The 17478-nt window shown below is 33.5% G+C and overlaps 1 protein-coding gene across 3 annotated transcripts in view; it reads left to right on the top strand.

The window, feature by feature from the left end:
* Positions 1-17478, top strand: part of GRIA2 (glutamate ionotropic receptor AMPA type subunit 2) — a 177152-nt gene that overhangs the window by 121191 nt on the left and 38483 nt on the right. For all 3 annotated transcript variants that reach the window (XM_074229062.1, XM_074229061.1, XM_074229059.1), the window contains 3 exons: positions 15236-15403; positions 15671-15775; positions 16527-16637. In XM_074229062.1, coding sequence (XP_074085163.1) covers positions 15236-15403; positions 15671-15775; positions 16527-16637 — 384 coding nt within the window. The remainder of the gene's footprint in view (positions 1-15235; positions 15404-15670; positions 15776-16526; positions 16638-17478) is intronic.

Genomic DNA, 17478 nt, shown 5'->3' with positions numbered 1-17478 from the left:
AGGGGAAGAAAGTGAATCATAATACTGTCTGTAAAAGATGCAGTACTGCATATAATTGAATATTCAATAAGTGTTCACTCTTAACGATATGAATTTAAAAATAGAAATATAAATGAGGTAAAAGTATACTAAGGTGGGAAATATGCCACAGATGAGGAATTTAGAGGGCTCAGACAACATTTTCACTCATCCAAAGAAGAGTTTTAAGGAGAGCTGTCACATGGCGAGCCTGGTAATAGGATTGAAAGAGAAAGAGCAAGAAGTTGGGACAGCAATTGTGCCATGGTTCAGACCCTAGGCTGCCTGATGATGATATTTCCTGGGCGAGGTGGGGAGAGAGGACAAAATTTGCAGTTGATAGGGGGTCCAACCATAGCCTGGTCTAGAATAAAGGAGGAGAAAGTTCAGTTTGGGACAGCCATAGTGAACTAGTCTCAATTCCAATTGCTAACCTGAGATTTCCAGTGATGTGATGGAGACAATTGATGATGGTTAGGGATCTAAAAGCCCTCTGTGGTTACCAACCCTAAGAACAGGAACCTTGCCAGTCAGCCTTGTCTTGCTTGGATAACTCCTACAGAACAAGAGTTCCAACTGGGTCTGTCATGAATCCTGGGTCTAGTGATGTTAAGAGTTTGGCTATATTTCAGCGATTTAGCTGACAGAACCTGAAATGGTAATTAGAAGATGTGAATTTTATTGCTGTGAGTATTTTGATTGAAGTCAGACTTCAATGTCAGGTCTAGCAGGGCTTCACAGAAAAAAAAAGAATCTGGTCAGTCAATGTTGAAAGCATTTTCTTTTTTATTGGATTTGTGACTTCATTGATGTAGCAATTTCTCTGTGAAGAAGCTGCACACTGTCTCCTTTGCAATTTATAATCTGAGGGAATTGCTTGGGACAATGTTAGATTCAAAGATTTGAGAGGAGTCACAAAGCTAATATATGTCAAAAGTGGGATCACAACACACTTACTTTTTGTAACTTCCTCCTTCCTTTCTTTTTCCTTTCTTTTTCTTTCCCTTCTTTCCTTCCTTCTTCCCTTCTTCCCTCCTTTCTTTCTTCCTTCCCTCCTCCCCTCCCCTTCCTTCCTTCCTTCTTTCCTTCCTTCCTTCCTTCCTTCCTTCCTTCCTTCCTTCCTTCCTTCCTTCCTTCCTTCCTTCTTTCCTTCCTTCTTTCCTTCCTTTTTTTTAAATTCAAGAAAAAATTGTGGTTTAACTCGAAACACCCAAGTGACAACATTGTAGAAGGGTATTAGCACAATTAACTGACCTCTGCTGGATTTGAGACTGACACTTCCAGATTTGGAAATTAAGGCAATTCACATCTTCCTCTACCTATATATCTTCTAATGGATCCAGGGATTTGTAAATCTTTAAGTGCTAAGAAAGTTTTAAGCCCCAGGGACTGAATAGAGAGGAAAGGGAAGATGATAAAATATGGGATTTTACAGGAAAACTCAGGTTGAAAAATCTTCAAGTTCTGTCTGAATGATTTTAGGAGAAGTTACTATTAGGAAATGGTATGTAGTGATACCCAGCCCTTCTTTGGATTCCTGAATCCATTTTAGTTCTATGCAGCAGAATATTTTAGAAAGGTCCAGTTTTGAATCAGCTGCCTAAAAAACACTGTCTTCTTATAGAGGCCCCATTCAGATGATTTTGATTGGTTTGTGCCCCAGAGGCCACAGAGAAGTATTAAATTACACGTTATTATAGAAGTTTTCAGGTATGGGGAGTTTCATAAAAGGCACAGTGTAGCTAGGTGGGGTTATGATTAAGGCTAAGACAAAATACTGGATATAGAGAGAAATGAGGCCAGAAGGGAAGGAAACAACCAAAGAAATAATAAGGTTTTCTAAACTACTTTTTATACTAATTTGGGTATCTGCTTCGATGTCTACACAATAAGCATTTTACATAAGACATTTCTAAAATCCCCTCTATAACAGATATAGAAACAGACTGTGAGTTTATTATTTGGAATCCATTTGACTCCTTTTCGGGGTGTCCTTGATCTCAGAAAGCATTTTGAATAATTATATAAAATATAATGATAATGATAATCAAGATGATAATCAAGATGATGATGAAAGATAATATTTCCCCTCCCTGGGAGTTAAGTTTCTTCACTGATAAGATAAAATTAAACTAGATGATCTCTTTGGTCCTTTTTCTCTCAACTTTTCTTTTTGAGAGATCATATTGCCTGCAAATTCTCTTTTATTCCCCTCAGAAATTAATATTTGTATATATTAAATACATTTAAATATTTGTATAGATACATATATATGCATATGTATACATATAATCATGAAAATTGCATAATTATGCCTCTGACCAAAATAATATCCACATTGGCTACTTTATATGTTGCCCAAATTGTTATTAAACTGCCTATACCCTTCAACCTAACAATACCACTTCTATATCCATTTCCAAAGATGATTAGGGAAAAAGGAAAAGAAACTAGGATATTATAAAATATTTATAGCAACTCTCTTTAGTGTCGCAAAGAACTGGAAATTATGGGATGCCTATCAATTGGGGAATGGTTAACAAGTTGTGGAATATGATGGAGATGGAATATGACTGTGCTATAAGAAAAGATGAACTTGGATAGACTACAAAGGACCTATGAAGGAAGATGGTATACAGAAGCTAACATGATTTTCAGAAGAATGTATCCAGAATGATGGAGGAGACAGAGAGACAGTTAGATCTAGTTTATAAGACACTGGAATGAAAGTCAGAAAGACGGATTCAATTTGGACCTCTAAAATCCTCTAAAATGGCATCATTGGGATTATTTGCAGCTTACATTGATAGAGGTAATGTGCTACATATAGTAGATAAATCATTGTACCTATTTTCATAAAGAGTTCCTTTTTTGTCTTTGAATCTTGTGTCTAGTGCTCAGCACATGAAAAGCAGTTAATAAATATTTGCTGAGTTAAAAAAATTCTTACCTTTCAGCATAAATTCACAAAACTCAGCTTATATCCCACCTTCTGCAGGAGGCCTTTCTCTCTGCTAAAAGAAAATGTGACGATTTTAGTACTGTGTTTAGCTTTAGACTCCATGCCTTCTGTATGTTATTTTAGCTCTCTGGGGTTCACACAACTCTAATACTGCCTTCAGAATTAGTGACAGATTGAGATCTGTATCAGTGTGAGAGCTTTTGATACCTGCTCACCAGTACACTTCCTTGAAGCACTTTTATTTGTAGATGGTTTTTCTCTCTTCTTTCTATAGTAGCTTGTGAGACTTGCACTCAACCTTTCCATATACTGATAGTTGGAAGGCATTCATTGTTTCCTGACATCAATGATTATAATAGCAAGTCACAGAATAAGCTGGTTTATGACTATTGGACATGTAAACATGTTTAAAATTTGTGTTTGGTATTGTTTTTGAAAAATAAGACACAATAAATATACCTTTGGAGTTGAATAAATAGTACATTTGGAAAATGGACTATAAAAACTCTTTAGCAGATTTTTCCTTCATATGTTAAGTTATAATTTGAATGCAATATTATAATATAGCAAAATCATAATGGCCCCTTTTGGAATATAAATATCCAAATTCAGCAGAGAAATTTTAAAGAACATAAATACCCAGGCGATGTGAAAGCATGTTTTCCTCTTTTTTCAAAGAAGGACTAGCTGGGTCATGATGATGATCCATTCCAAATGATTTATGTCTGGTTCAGAGAATGGGTAAAATAAAACTGAAATATCTAATTATACTATCCAAAAAAGTGAACATATTGCGTTACAAAAAGTAATGAGCCACATATGTAGATCATAAACCAAAGCAACTAGACAGCATATAGCATTTCCTTCCTTTCAGCCCTTAACTGTGCTGTGTGTTTGTTTTTTTATGATTGTGATTTTAATTCAAATGAATGATAGTTTTGACTCTTGATGAGCTTCTAGCATTTTTCAGGAGGGAGGAGTGGAGTCTTCTAAATATAGGCATGCTTTTACCCATGAAGATGGTGAGGAGGATGAGCAAAAGAGGATGGGGATGGCTCACTGGATAGTTCTTATGAGTGCTGCTTGTCGCAAATATAATATTTTATTTCTTTTCAAAATTTTTAGTTAACAAAAAATCACTGAAGACCTTGGTATTAGCAAGAACCCAATAAAATATTTTAATAATACAAGAAATTTTATAAAATTAAAGCTTTAATTTGTTAAGAATTAAGTTAATGGGTTGAAATTGACCCAGTTTCTCCCTTCAATCCTTCAGATTTTTTCAATTAAGTTATATTTCTAGAATCAACATAAAAATCAGTATCTATGTCAATTGTTTATGACATTGTGATGGTTAATGTGTAACCAAAAGCACAAAAAGACTCCCTTGCCTCTGGGAAAGTAACAACAAAGGCTTACCTGAAGCAAAGTAAATGTTTTGCTCAGTATCAAAAAAGTAAGTAAATGCTGGATCTAGAATTTGAACAAATTTTTATTAAAATGCTCCTAATTCAATTCAATAAATGTCTATGAAATATCTATAACTAGGTGCCAGATGAGATGCAAAAATAAAATAACAGAAACCTTCATCTTTTGCCACAAGATGCTTAAAATCCAACAGGAGAAATTACATACACACATACACAGAATGAAATAGAATAACATAAGTGAAAGAAAAAAGTCTAAAAAAGAAGGTATTGATGTAAATTTTCTTTGATAAGGAATCCAAAAATATGAATTCGATGTGTAAACAAAAGCGTGGGGATAAATATAAAGACCTAAATTTTTATCCAAGATGGAGAAACATGGACAACAATATACAAAAAAATGAGGGGCTAATTAGGTTGCAAATTCAATATGAATCAGTGGTGGATATGGCAATAAAAGCTAGCATGATTTTCAGAAGAATGTATCCAGAGTGATGGAGGAGACAAAGAGACTGTTTGATGTAGAATATAAAGTAATGGAATAAAAGACAGAAAAACTGGTTTCATTTTGATTCTTAACACCAAATAGTTGTGTAACCTTAGTCAAGATACTTTAAACCTTGGTGCCTCCATTTCTTCATCCATGAAATTGAGAGGGCTAGACTCAGTGGCATCTAAGGCATTTTTGTGCTCTAAATCTATGCTCTTATGACAGTCCCCTTGAATTCTATGCTTATGAGAACACACCCAGGATATTATTGCCTCCTAGCCCCATACTTTAGCTGTTGTAAAGCCAGAGGAGGTTGAGATCTTACCACCCTAGAATGAATTAAAGGAACTTGGAATGTTTAGTACAAAGCAGAGAAATCAGAGAGGATATGGGGATAGATAGGATAAAGATAGGTAACAGCAAAGACATGGATGTGGGAAAGTAAGTGGCATCAAATAAGCAAACTGTTAACTTACAATCTTAGCTTCTGGGATATAAGAGGCATAGCAAACAAACAACATAAAAATATTTTGAAATCAATTATTTAAAAATAATATTTTATTTTCCCCAATTACACATTAAAACAATGTTTAACATTTTAAAAATAGTTTTGAGTTCCAAATTCTAACCCTCTCCCTTTCTCTCCTCTCATCCCTCCCTGGGATGATGAGCAATTTATTATAGGTTATACATGTGCAATAATATCAAAAAAAATTCCATCCTATTTGCTGGTATCAAAATTTTAGGAAGATTCCATTGAAGGGGAAGAGTAGAGAAACAACATAAGACTATCACTGTAGCAAGGTGAGACTGGGACAGAGTGGAACTCATCTGTGAAGTAGCTATGTGGAGGAAAAAGCTGGATAGAAAGAAATGGATTTTAATTATTCTTATTAACTAGTATGTTATTTTCACCACTTTCTAAACTTCTGTACCTTGGAACAAAGCCTCGACCCCCTTCCCTAATTATAGTTCTGGAAAAAAAGTTAGGTTAAGTCAGATTGAGTGATGTTTAATTGAGACTATTGAAGCTACATGTGACCTAAAAAGCCATAATAATAAAAAAGAAGGAATAAAGTCAGCTGAATGTTCACAGTGTATCCTGTCATACACAAGAGATACAAGTCTCTTCCTAGATTTTGTGACAAGAAGTTTCACAATATATTTGAGAATTTATTGAGATGGGTTGGAGGAGAAAGTGAGGCTAGTGACTTAGCATAGAACCCACTCTTTCAAATCTAATTCACATGCATGTCATAGCATCACCTCCCTGGCAACATGATCTTCTTTAAGAATGAAGGACAAACAACAACAGTATCCTATCAATCCACAAATTAGATAAAGAGTTGTATTGTAAGACTATATATTTAGCTCTATTGTAAGAATTATGGAGACAGTGTTAATTTTAAATAGAAGGCTAAAGAACTTGATATGCCCCATTAAAATGCTGTCTGGACAAACAGACCAAGCAAATGAATTGATTTCAACTGAGTACAAGCATGGAAATGTTTCTTATTGTCTTCACCAAAATGTTTCCTGGGAATGAACAATTAGTTGTAAGAAAATGTCCACAAATTTTCTACACTAGTTCATTTCTCAAGAAAACCAAGAATAGATATACTATAGTTGTTACCTTAATGTTCAATAATATAGCAATGACAGAATTCAAGTAAGGAAGTTTATTTTTGATTGACATTTCTAATGAATTTATATAAAAAATACAGAATAATAGCTTTAAATGTGAACATATATAAAATTAAGCATTTTGGTACTTGGGTTAAAAATGAGGAGGTTGAAAGAGAAGGAAATTTAAGAACTCAGGGAGAGACCAGGAAACTGTTTCTGGGGAGACTATTGCTAGGAGAAGAAATTAGGTGAGACCTTTCTGAGGAGTAACTTATCTATGGTATAGGAAAGCCCAGGGATTCACTATCCATGTTGGCTTTATTTTCATTATATTTCAGGTAGATTTCATGTGAACTTCTTATAAATGGGTGAGAAATGGCAGGAATTCAGAATTTCCAACCTATGTCTTTACAGTTCAACAAATCACCCCTGACCCTTCACTTTTCAGGAGAAGACAGAGGGGTAGCTTGTAGGAGTGCTGGATTAGAGTTGGGAAACATGAAGGAAATCATTTCATGTGGTCCTGAGAAGTGGAGAACCATAACAAGAATTTAGCCAAGGATGCATAGAATGACTACAAAGGGTGGGGTGGGATGGGGGGGCATATCTGTCTTTTTAACACCATGAAGTTATTATGCTGAAAGAGAGAAATAGGAAAACCAAAGTTAAAGGACTGACATAAACTTAGAAATTTTGTAAGCAATCTTCTAAGAAAAAGCAATAAATACAAATTTAATTAAACTCCTTTCTAGAGGAGATCCCCATCATTTTAAGAAAATTCATTTAATTTTAAGAAAATGTCTATAACTGTTATTTTAGGTGCTATTTTAAATTTGTGTAACTTCTGGGTAAAAAATCTTCCTTTGAATAAACATCTTATTTTCTTAACATGTTTACCTATTTCAAATGAAATGAGAAAAAGGTTACTAACTTTACTATTTTGTAGCACTTTGATAATACAGAGATTCCATAAGATTTTTCAGATTTTGTCTTTAGTATATTTTCATCCTCAATTATTATAATGAAAATAAAAAATATTTGAAATTAAAAGCAAATATCAGAATTTAGTAAAAGTAAGTCAGTCTCAGAAATGTATACATATATTAGATTCATTATTGGGTTGACTTGAATGTGCTTTTTAAAGTAGGGATCATTAACTCTTTTCTGTTTCCTCAGACTCCTTGGCAGCTTAGTGAAGCCTCTGAATTCCTTCTCAAATAAAACTTTTGAGTGAATTAAAAAAATTCTTAGGATTATAAAGGAAATAGAATTAAATTGAGATACAGATTTTTTAGAAAAATGATCATGGATTCCGGTTATGAAACTCATTTTAAGAATGTCATGTCCCAAGAAACTCTTAGGGGAAGCAAGTGATACCTTTTTAAAATTTTTAAACAAGTCTTTAAACAAGTCTTTTAAACAATCTTGTATTAGTCTAAATTAGTCAGGTCTTTTCTATTGTATAGCCTGATGGAATTCACAAGGTCAAACAAGGCTCTTTGGAGGTGCAAAGGACTTTTATAAAAGTATGTCCTTTGCATAAGTTGCCCCAGGAGTAAAATAACTAGTTGTTCCATTTCATTTTTTTGGATAAGATTATCTTATTTTTAGTACCTTTCCCCAGTATCCCAAGAAATCTTTCTGGATCAGCAATGTCCTCTTTTCCATTTTGTGAAGTTAGTCAGCAGACAGACAAATGTATTTGATATTTTAAGCACATCAAAATTATTTGCTTTGTCCTGACAAAAATATATTTTGTAGAAATCGCTATTATGCATAAACTTTTTCCAAACCAAATGGAAATTTAAGTAAAGTTTAAAGTTAATAAATAATTAAAAGAAACTATAAAAATATCTAGTGTAAGTTCCCAAAGAAATTTACTTTGCTGATCATTATTCTATGTTGCATATTAAGACCCTAGTTTTCTCTTCTGTAAAATGAAATATTTAGACTAGTTTAAGACCAACATTTATATCTTCTCTAAATTTGTGATTCTGTGATAGACTACTTGTATCTGACTATTTCCTTTACTACTTTCCTATAATTTTTTTTTCTCACCTTCTGACCCCTCCTTTCTTTCCCCTCTACTTTGTTGAAAGTTAAAGCTGTTATCCAGGGGATAATTTCCCTCCCTCACAAGGGCAGATAGATGGGGCAGTGGATAGAGCATTGCCCTTGGAGTCAGAAGGATGGGAGTTCGAATCTAGCCTCAGACACTCAGCACCAGCTGTGGGACCTTGGACAAATCACTTAACCTTGATTGCCACCTCCAGTTGTCCTAATTCATATTTGGCCGCTGGATCCAGATGACTCTGGAGGAGCAAATGAGATTTGTGACTTAGCCCAGCCTCCCCTTCACTCAAATCCAATTCATGTGCTTGTCATGGCATCACTTCTCCTGAGGTCAAGGCCTTCTTCAGGAATGAAGGACAAACATCATCTCTTCCTCATTAGTTTTACCAAAGTTTGTCACCATAAAATTAGACCATGAAGAGAAAATATCATATTGGCAAAGATCCTCAGTGATATGGGAAAGACTACCAGAACAAGACTACCTACTGAATGAATACAATCATCATCTCCTGTTGCTGCATATCTCAAACTGTCCAGAACATTGCTTGATCACTTTGAATTAAAAATGAAGAACACTATATTTTATTAGTTATAATAAAAAAGAGGACTTGATCCCAGGCAACCCCATTTTAATATTCCATCTTTAGATCTACAAGTTCTGAAGTAAGGAAAAACAGTAAGAAAGGGACACATTCATTCTTTGTGGGAGTCCACTTCACCATCTGTTTACCTAAATCTAACATAATTTGATGCTTGAATGTTAATTTATTTTTTTCTAAAAGCTTTTCCAATTTGGCTAGCTCTCCTGGTGCTTAAGGTTTGAGTTTTAAAAAAATGTAATCAGGAGTGTGACAGGTTTGCTAATAACTCTTTTCAAAAATTAAAGAAGAATTTCATACTTGTCATAGCTAATTAGGGTAAAGGATAAAAACAAAGTTTCTTTTTTTTAGCTTTGTGGTCATGAAAAATAGGTTTAAGTTTCAAGTCTGCGTAAAAGACTCCAAGATCAATATATATATATATATATATATATATATATATATATATATATATACATATATATGTATATATATATAATTTTATATATAATTATTATATTTATATAAAATTTCTGAATTATTTTGAACTCACTCTTCTTTAACCCATATAATCCAATTATAATCCCAAATAGTGCTATTTTTACATTTACAATATCTCTCTTCTGACCTCTTATTTTCATTTACAGAGTTACCACGTCATTACCTTTCACCAAGATTACTTCCACAGTCTCCTAATTTGTTATTCTGCCTCAAATTTCTCCCAACTCCAAAATATCCTAATACATATTTGCTAAAGCAGTTTTCCTTAAGGCCAGATTTGATCATATGATCAATCTTCCATGGAATTTCCTATTGTCTCTAGGTTAACATGTAAACTTTATTTAACTTTTTAAACCCTACCCTACCTGACCTCAGCCTACCTTTTGGACTCATCAGATATCATTCTTCTAATACTCTGTGACTAAACTGGTATTCTTTTTGTTCCTTACACATGTCCATGATTTTGCACTTGTCCTCTCTTTACTTTCATCTCAGATGCTCTCTCTTTACTTTCATCTCATGTGATCTATTTCTTTATGATGCATCCTTCTTGGTCTCTGCAAATCATATTGCATTCACTCCTAAATTACTTTGCATTGAACTATTTTGTAAATATTAATTAATTAACTGAATACTTAGTATATAGGTATATTTTAATATTTATTTTCTTTATATTTAATTCCAAAATATTGTTTTATTCATTTCCTTATACCCCCAAAATTTAGTATAGTGTCCTACATCTCTATCATTGAGAGTAAAATCATTTGAGATGAGACAAATGGGGAGCCACTAGGTGGCAAAATGGCTAGAACACCAGCCCTCAGGAGGACCTGAGTTCAAATTTAGATTAGACACGATATTTACTAACTGTGTGACCTTGGTCAACTTATTTGACCCCATGACTACACCAAAAAAAAAGATTAATGGAAATGAGACAAATGGGGAAGTAATTTATGAAAAATTTTTGAACAACCTCTGAAGTATCTTGGCTAATTTCTCATAACTACCTGTTAATTAGAATGACTTTTAGTTAGTAGAAATAAACTGAGGTAGCAGAAAGAACATTGAAATACTAATAAAATTCATATTTGTAGAATTGGAAGGAATATTAAGAGATCATCTAGTTCAAACCATTAAATTTACAGATGAGAAAACTGAGGTCCAGGACATTTTAGTGACTTGCCCAAGGTCACACAGGTAGTAAAGAACAGAAGTGTTATTTGAGCTTAGGTCCTTTTGAGTCCAGCATCATTGTCCTTGCCACCATACCACATGGTGTCCCAATAAATGAAATTAAATATCACTATATTATTAGGTTAATATATTTTAATTTATATTACTTTTCATAGATATAGTCTCTTTGAATTCATTCAGATTCTCTCCTAGAAAAAAACTAAAGGTTTTTGCATTTATACTTACATGCAAAAATTATTGCATGCAAATATGCATACCCACACAAAATACCTACACATCAAGAAAAATAAAAATGTTTAATCCTTTAGATCATTATAAATTGCAAGCAGGTATGGGTATCTATCAGACTAAGTAAGAGAGGTCTTGGGTAGTTGTGCTTTTGTTGGATCTCAACTGTGTCTGCATTTATAGACTTTCTTTTTCAGGAGTTTTCTATAACAATTAAATCATATGTCTGGACAAAATCAAAACAAAAGAAAAAATGAGTCACCAAGCTGAATTTTTCACTTGTTTGTCCATAGGTATATTTTCCTACATAAACAATTTCTGTGACATTAATAGCTATGTGACTCCAGACAAGACACTTAATCTCTTTGTGCCTTAGTAAGGAGAGGAGTTTGGAATAGTCCCCAAATCCCTTCTAACCCTAAATCTACTATCCTATGATCCTAGGAATTATGGAGACTTAGGCTATACTACTAGCTATTAGTCACACTGTAGAAAGTTTTAGGACAGTCAGAGAGGGGAAGTGATGAACTAAAATGGGAAGTAAAGAGTTGATAAGGACAACTCAGCAAAATTATTACACCTAAGGATAGTAAATTGTTGAGAGCTGAAGAAATTGGAGCTCAATAAGATAAGAATTTCCACTGTTTTGATTGTTATGTCACAAGACAAAGGGAATTATTAAATTTCTAAGGCTTTTAAATCTTAAGACTAAATGTGAAAGAGACCTCAGATGAGCCTCCTAGCCATATCAGGAGTCTGTTTATAATTGACGGAAACTTACGACTACTTCTGCGTTATGCTTCACATAATAATAAAATTCTTCTTTGAATTATTTTCCTGAGAACCAATTTCCTATAAATTTCCAAATCCAGGATTTTTTTTTTAACCCAAACCATGAAACCAAATAAAGCAAAGGTTTGGATTAGATGAGAGGTTCTTAATTTAGGAATCTTATGTGAGTAGCAAGAAGGAAAAACAAAGAATCAAGCATATACACACAAAATGGCAATATAGAAACTTATTTATCCTCATAGATGCAAGAAATTCTCTTAACACAAAGTAAAAGGAGTTGTATCTGGGAGCTATGCAAAAAGTTTGGATTCAGGTAAAGAAGTTTATATATTTATATATTCAAAATGCTTTTAGAGAATAGATGTTCAATGCCAGATGTGGAAAGTGGCATCTCAAATTAGACCCAGATATGATGGGGCAAAATGCTCAGGGATGCTTATCAATCTCAGACTCAGAATTTCTATCAGAATCTGAAACTTCATTAGAGTTTGAGTTAACTGTCTGAGGCAGAAGAAGAGAAAGGAATCAGATTACTTCAGTTGGACAGAAGTTTTATCTATTTAGAGATGCAAGAATTAACTATTTTACAAAGGCTTAAATAACAGGTCAGTCCAGTAGAAAGATACAAAAAATATATGTCTTTGCTTATATGCTTTATAGGCACTGGGGACTACTTAGCCTGTAAGATTCTATATTAGAGACCTGTCTATAATTATAATATCAAACAATATAAATATATAATTATCACATACCTCATTTTAAAAATGAGAAAACCTAAGGACCAGAGATCTTAAAGGTCCTGCCCAAGAGCAGAGTTAATATGGAGAATAACTGGAACATAAAACCCAAAACTCTTTCCACTATTCCATGCTGTATCTCTATGAATATGAATTAATATAAGGTTAAGATCATAATAGGAGGGAATAACTCCCCTGTATGTTTCTATTCATTCCATATCTTCATTGCTATGTCTATCTCTGGCCAATGTCTTTTTTTTCTTTTTTTAGTTGGGTTTTTTTTTTTTTTTGGCAAGGCAAAGGGGTTAAGTGACTTGCCCAAGGTCACATAACTAGGTAATTATTAAGTTTCTGAGGCTGGATTTGAACTCAGGTACTCCTGACTTCAAGGTTGGTGCTCTATCCACTGGGCCTAGCTGCCCCCAATGTCTTATCTTTTTGCTTTAGGTTTTTGCAAGTCAAATGGAGTTAAGTGGCTTGCCCAAGGCCACACAGCTAGGTAAGTATTAAGTGTCTGAGGTGGGATTTGAGCTCAGGTACTTCTGACTTCAGGGCTTGTGCTCTATGCACTGAATCACCTAGACATCCCCCAATGTGGTTTTTTTTTAGGTTTTTTTTTTGCAAGGCAAATGGGGTTAAGTGGCTTGCCCAAGGCCACACAGCTAGGTAATTATTAAATGTCTGAGACTGGATTTGAACCCAGGTACTCCTGACTCCAAGCCGGTGCTTTTATCCACTACGCCACTTAGCCGCCGCCCCCCCCTCCAATATCTTTTTAAAAGATAAATTTTCCAGATCTCATTTCTGAGGTGAAATATCTCCTTGATATTAGTCTATCTTCCACTTCCATTTTATGATACTTGGCTTTCAGGTGCCTAATCCCTTAATAGTACTTTCTGGATATCATCTTACCCTAGATTCTTAAAAACTTAAAATGAACCCTTACACCTCCTTTTTCTTTCTCTCCTACATCAAAAACTACCTTCTTTATGTCTGATCTCACCAAAGTGTTAGAAAGAAAACTTTCTGATTAAAAGAACTCATATGAGACCAAATAAATACCACTTTACCTTAACCCCTATAGAGAAGTTTTTACTTTGTAGGAATTTGTTAAATGGAAATAGATCTCATGTCTTTCATGAAGAAGGCAATGAAGAATTTCAGGTCTTATGGGATATATTTATTGATCTATTATCTATGCTACATATCTATCTAGTCATCTTTTACCTCTATTTTTATCATCTGCGCCATCTATTTGTCATCTATGATCTATGCATTCCTCAAAGCACAGCACATTAGTGATTTGCCTCCTCTCTCTTTACATAACTCTCTCAATTTCTACTCTTCTAAAATTAGAAAAAAAGCATTAGACTATTGGGGGATTAGATGGAGTAAGAGTTATATAGTTCTTCCCTTGACCCTACATCAAGTAGTAGATACTGAAGATGCCCCTGGATTATCTCCTGAGATCTTTACCTTGCTACTGCTAACAGCAATCCATAGAATTCTATACCATTTCTAACTGTGGTGTAAAAAAATGTAGTGAAAAGAGTCCTTTGAATTTGGGGGAAGAAGGCTTGATTTAGAATTTTGGTTTTGTCACTTTTTAACTTGTGTGAAATGTAATTTTCCTCATTTGTAAAAAGGAAGCAAAGATATTATATGGAATAGAGGTAAGATCCCTGAAGATACAGTCAGAAGATATTAGCTCTGATACTTAGAATCATAGGATTCTAAAGTTGGAAGATATTTCTAAGACCCTCTGGGTTCAACTCCCTCATTTTATAAATGAACAAAAATGAGAGTGCAAATGTTTAATCTCTTGTCCAAGAGATAGAACACATTAGAGACAGGATTTGAATCTAGTCTTCTGATTCCAGAGCAATTGTGATGTGTTCTTTCAATTGTCCTCTATAGGATTGATTTTTTCAAATGTAAAATGGTGGTGGTTGGGGGCACATAGAACTAAATAGTATAGTGATGAAAGTTTTGATTTAGGAGTCAGAAGAACTGAGTTCAAATATGAGTTCTCTAATTTGACATCTGATTGACTTTGGTCAAACTCCCCTTCTCTTGGTCTGTTTCTTCATCTGTTAAATGAAGGTACTGGACTAAGTGACCGAGATTACTTCTAGTTATATATATATACATATATATATATATATATATATATATATATATATATATATATATATGAACAAGTGACAAGATGTTGTCTAAGTTCCCTCTCAATCCTAAAATCCTATGTTTTCACTAAATTTGCATTGACAGGAAGTATAGCATAATGAATTAAATTCTGCACTTAAAATCTTGAAGACTTGCATTCAGATTCTTCAACCCTACCTTTATAATCATGGACAAGTTAGTTAACTTCTCTCATTCTCATTTTTCTATTGGGTAAAACAATAATATTGGATTAAATGCTCCATATAGTCCATATGTTGTCTCAGAGCTCTCAATCTGATTCTGTGAAATATAAGGGTTTCTGGCTTACTGAGATTTTATATTTTATACAGTTCATTTTTTTATAGATAAAACCTATTCCATGAATGTACAGGAATTCTTGATGCCTTCCATTGTCCTAATGTAAAACATTTATCTATTTTCAGTATACTTCTGCTCTGACTTACGATGCTGTTCAAGTGATGACTGAAGCTTTCCGCAATCTGCGTAAGCAAAGGATTGAAATCTCCAGGCGAGGAAATGCTGGAGACTGTCTTGCAAACCCTGCTGTGCCCTGGGGACAAGGAGTAGAGATAGAAAGGGCACTAAAACAGGTGAGTCTGTCTGTCTAATAGGATATTGAAGATGTGTAAAATATGTTTTTCAAAATTTCTTCTGTATTTTGGACTGGGTGTCATTCCATCATATGCTCCTTTTTCCCAAACAGGAAGATGTATCTTAGCTATGGAAAGGAGCATTCAAAACTGAAGGGAAAGCTTTGGAATATTTTTTTCTTTACCTGGGAATACATAAAAAATAATTAGGGCACATGTTTTTGTGGTGAATTTTTATGTTGTTCCTTTCCCCTGTCCTTTATGTAGGTCCAAGTGGAAGGTCTTTCAGGAAATATAAAGTTTGACCAGAATGGAAAAAGAATAAATTATACAATTAACATCATGGAACTCAAAACTAATGGGCCTCGGAAGGTAAATTACTTAGTGACTGTTTTAAAGGCTGTCTTCTGTGCTATGTGGGAAGGTAGGTGATCCAGTATCATGATAAACCAAGAAGTCTCATAGATGCATATTTGTAAAGATTTTAATAGTCTTTTAATATTAATATATTTAACAAACATATTTTAATATTATTCAAAAGTACAGAGATATCTCCAATTTTTATTTCCAAACATAAACCTAGCAACTCTGGGTAAGTACTGTGAACTGCTAATTTACTTTTAAAGAAGTACAAATTGAATTGAGATACTTTTTTATTTATGCCAGAACTGAGAAGAAATAAAATACGAGAGGAAAAAAAGTAATGATCATATACTGACTACTAATTTCTGTGACAAAGAGCAATCTGTTGTAATCAAAAATCAAATACTGCATTTCATAGTCTCAGTGTCCTCTATATAAATTAAAATTCTATTTTTCTAAGTTTAATTTATATTTCCAAATGCTTTCCTTTCAAAAATATCCTTGGGTATTTCTGTGTGTCTATATATAAGTAAAAATAAGATGAATAACAAAAATTTATGACCATATCTTATTCTTTTATATTTTTTGTTTTCTTTCCATTTCTATTAGGGTTATATGTACATTGCTTCTCTGCATTCACAAAGCTGTAGTTAATTTGTGAAAAATGTTAGGTATGGGAATAATGAGTTGTATATACTGAAATGTTTTGTTATAAGAAAGATCATTCATCAATATGCCTGCCTCCTACAACCTTTTTCAGATTGGATATTGGAGTGAAATGGATAAAATGGTGGTGACGCTTACTGAAATCCCTTCAGGAAATGACACCTCAGGACTAGAGAATAAGACTGTTGTTGTCACCACAATCTTGGTAATTATATGCATTTGTGTATCCCTTTGTGGTTGTTGTTGTTGTTGCTATTTTTCTCTTTTCTTGTGAGAAGATAACTGGGGTTTATATTTCTCTGGTTTAATTCCTAATGTCATTAGTATTACATGTTAGTCATCATCAACATCAAAAACAATGATCAAATTTTCTTTATTTGCAAAGTATTGTAGTTGATGTTGAATAGTCAAAAGTATTTCTCAGCATCTGGACATTGTTGCCTTTTAGAAACTTGAAGTCTAGTTGGGAAGACCATATATTTAAATGTGAAAAAAAAAACTTCAGAGATAATTCAAATGTATATGATCAGGTGACCTAGGACAATTATTTACAAATGCATATATATATATATATATATATATATACATATATATATATATATATATGTAACAGTTGCTATTTAAAAGCTCTTTATAATTTACAAATTGTATGTTCATTTATATATTTAATGCTCATGGAAACATGATACATGGTAGTGGGATTATTGATATACCTATTTGATAGAGTTAGAAAATTGAGTATTCATGAAGTGCTATTTCATGTCAGACTCTTCATGACCCCATTTGGGGTTTCTTATCAAAGATACTAGAATAGTTTCCATTTTCTTCTCTAGATCATCTTACAGATGAGAAAATAAAAGCAAACAAGTTTAAGTGACTTGCCCAGGTTCACACAACTAGTTAGTAAGTATGTGACTGCATTTGAACTCAGATCTTCTCAACTGCAGTTGAGAACTTTGAGTCATATACTATATTTGACACTGCCTGACTCTGTGACTGGGGGCATCAATCAAACACTCTGGGCTGATTCTCTTATAAGCAAAATA

The sequence above is a fragment of the Macrotis lagotis genome, chromosome 3, assembly GCF_037893015.1.
Source record: "Macrotis lagotis isolate mMagLag1 chromosome 3, bilby.v1.9.chrom.fasta, whole genome shotgun sequence".
Taxonomy (NCBI): domain Eukaryota; kingdom Metazoa; phylum Chordata; class Mammalia; order Peramelemorphia; family Peramelidae; genus Macrotis; species Macrotis lagotis.
Note: the sequence above shows the minus strand (reverse complement) of the source record. Positions and strands in the feature narration are given on the sequence as shown.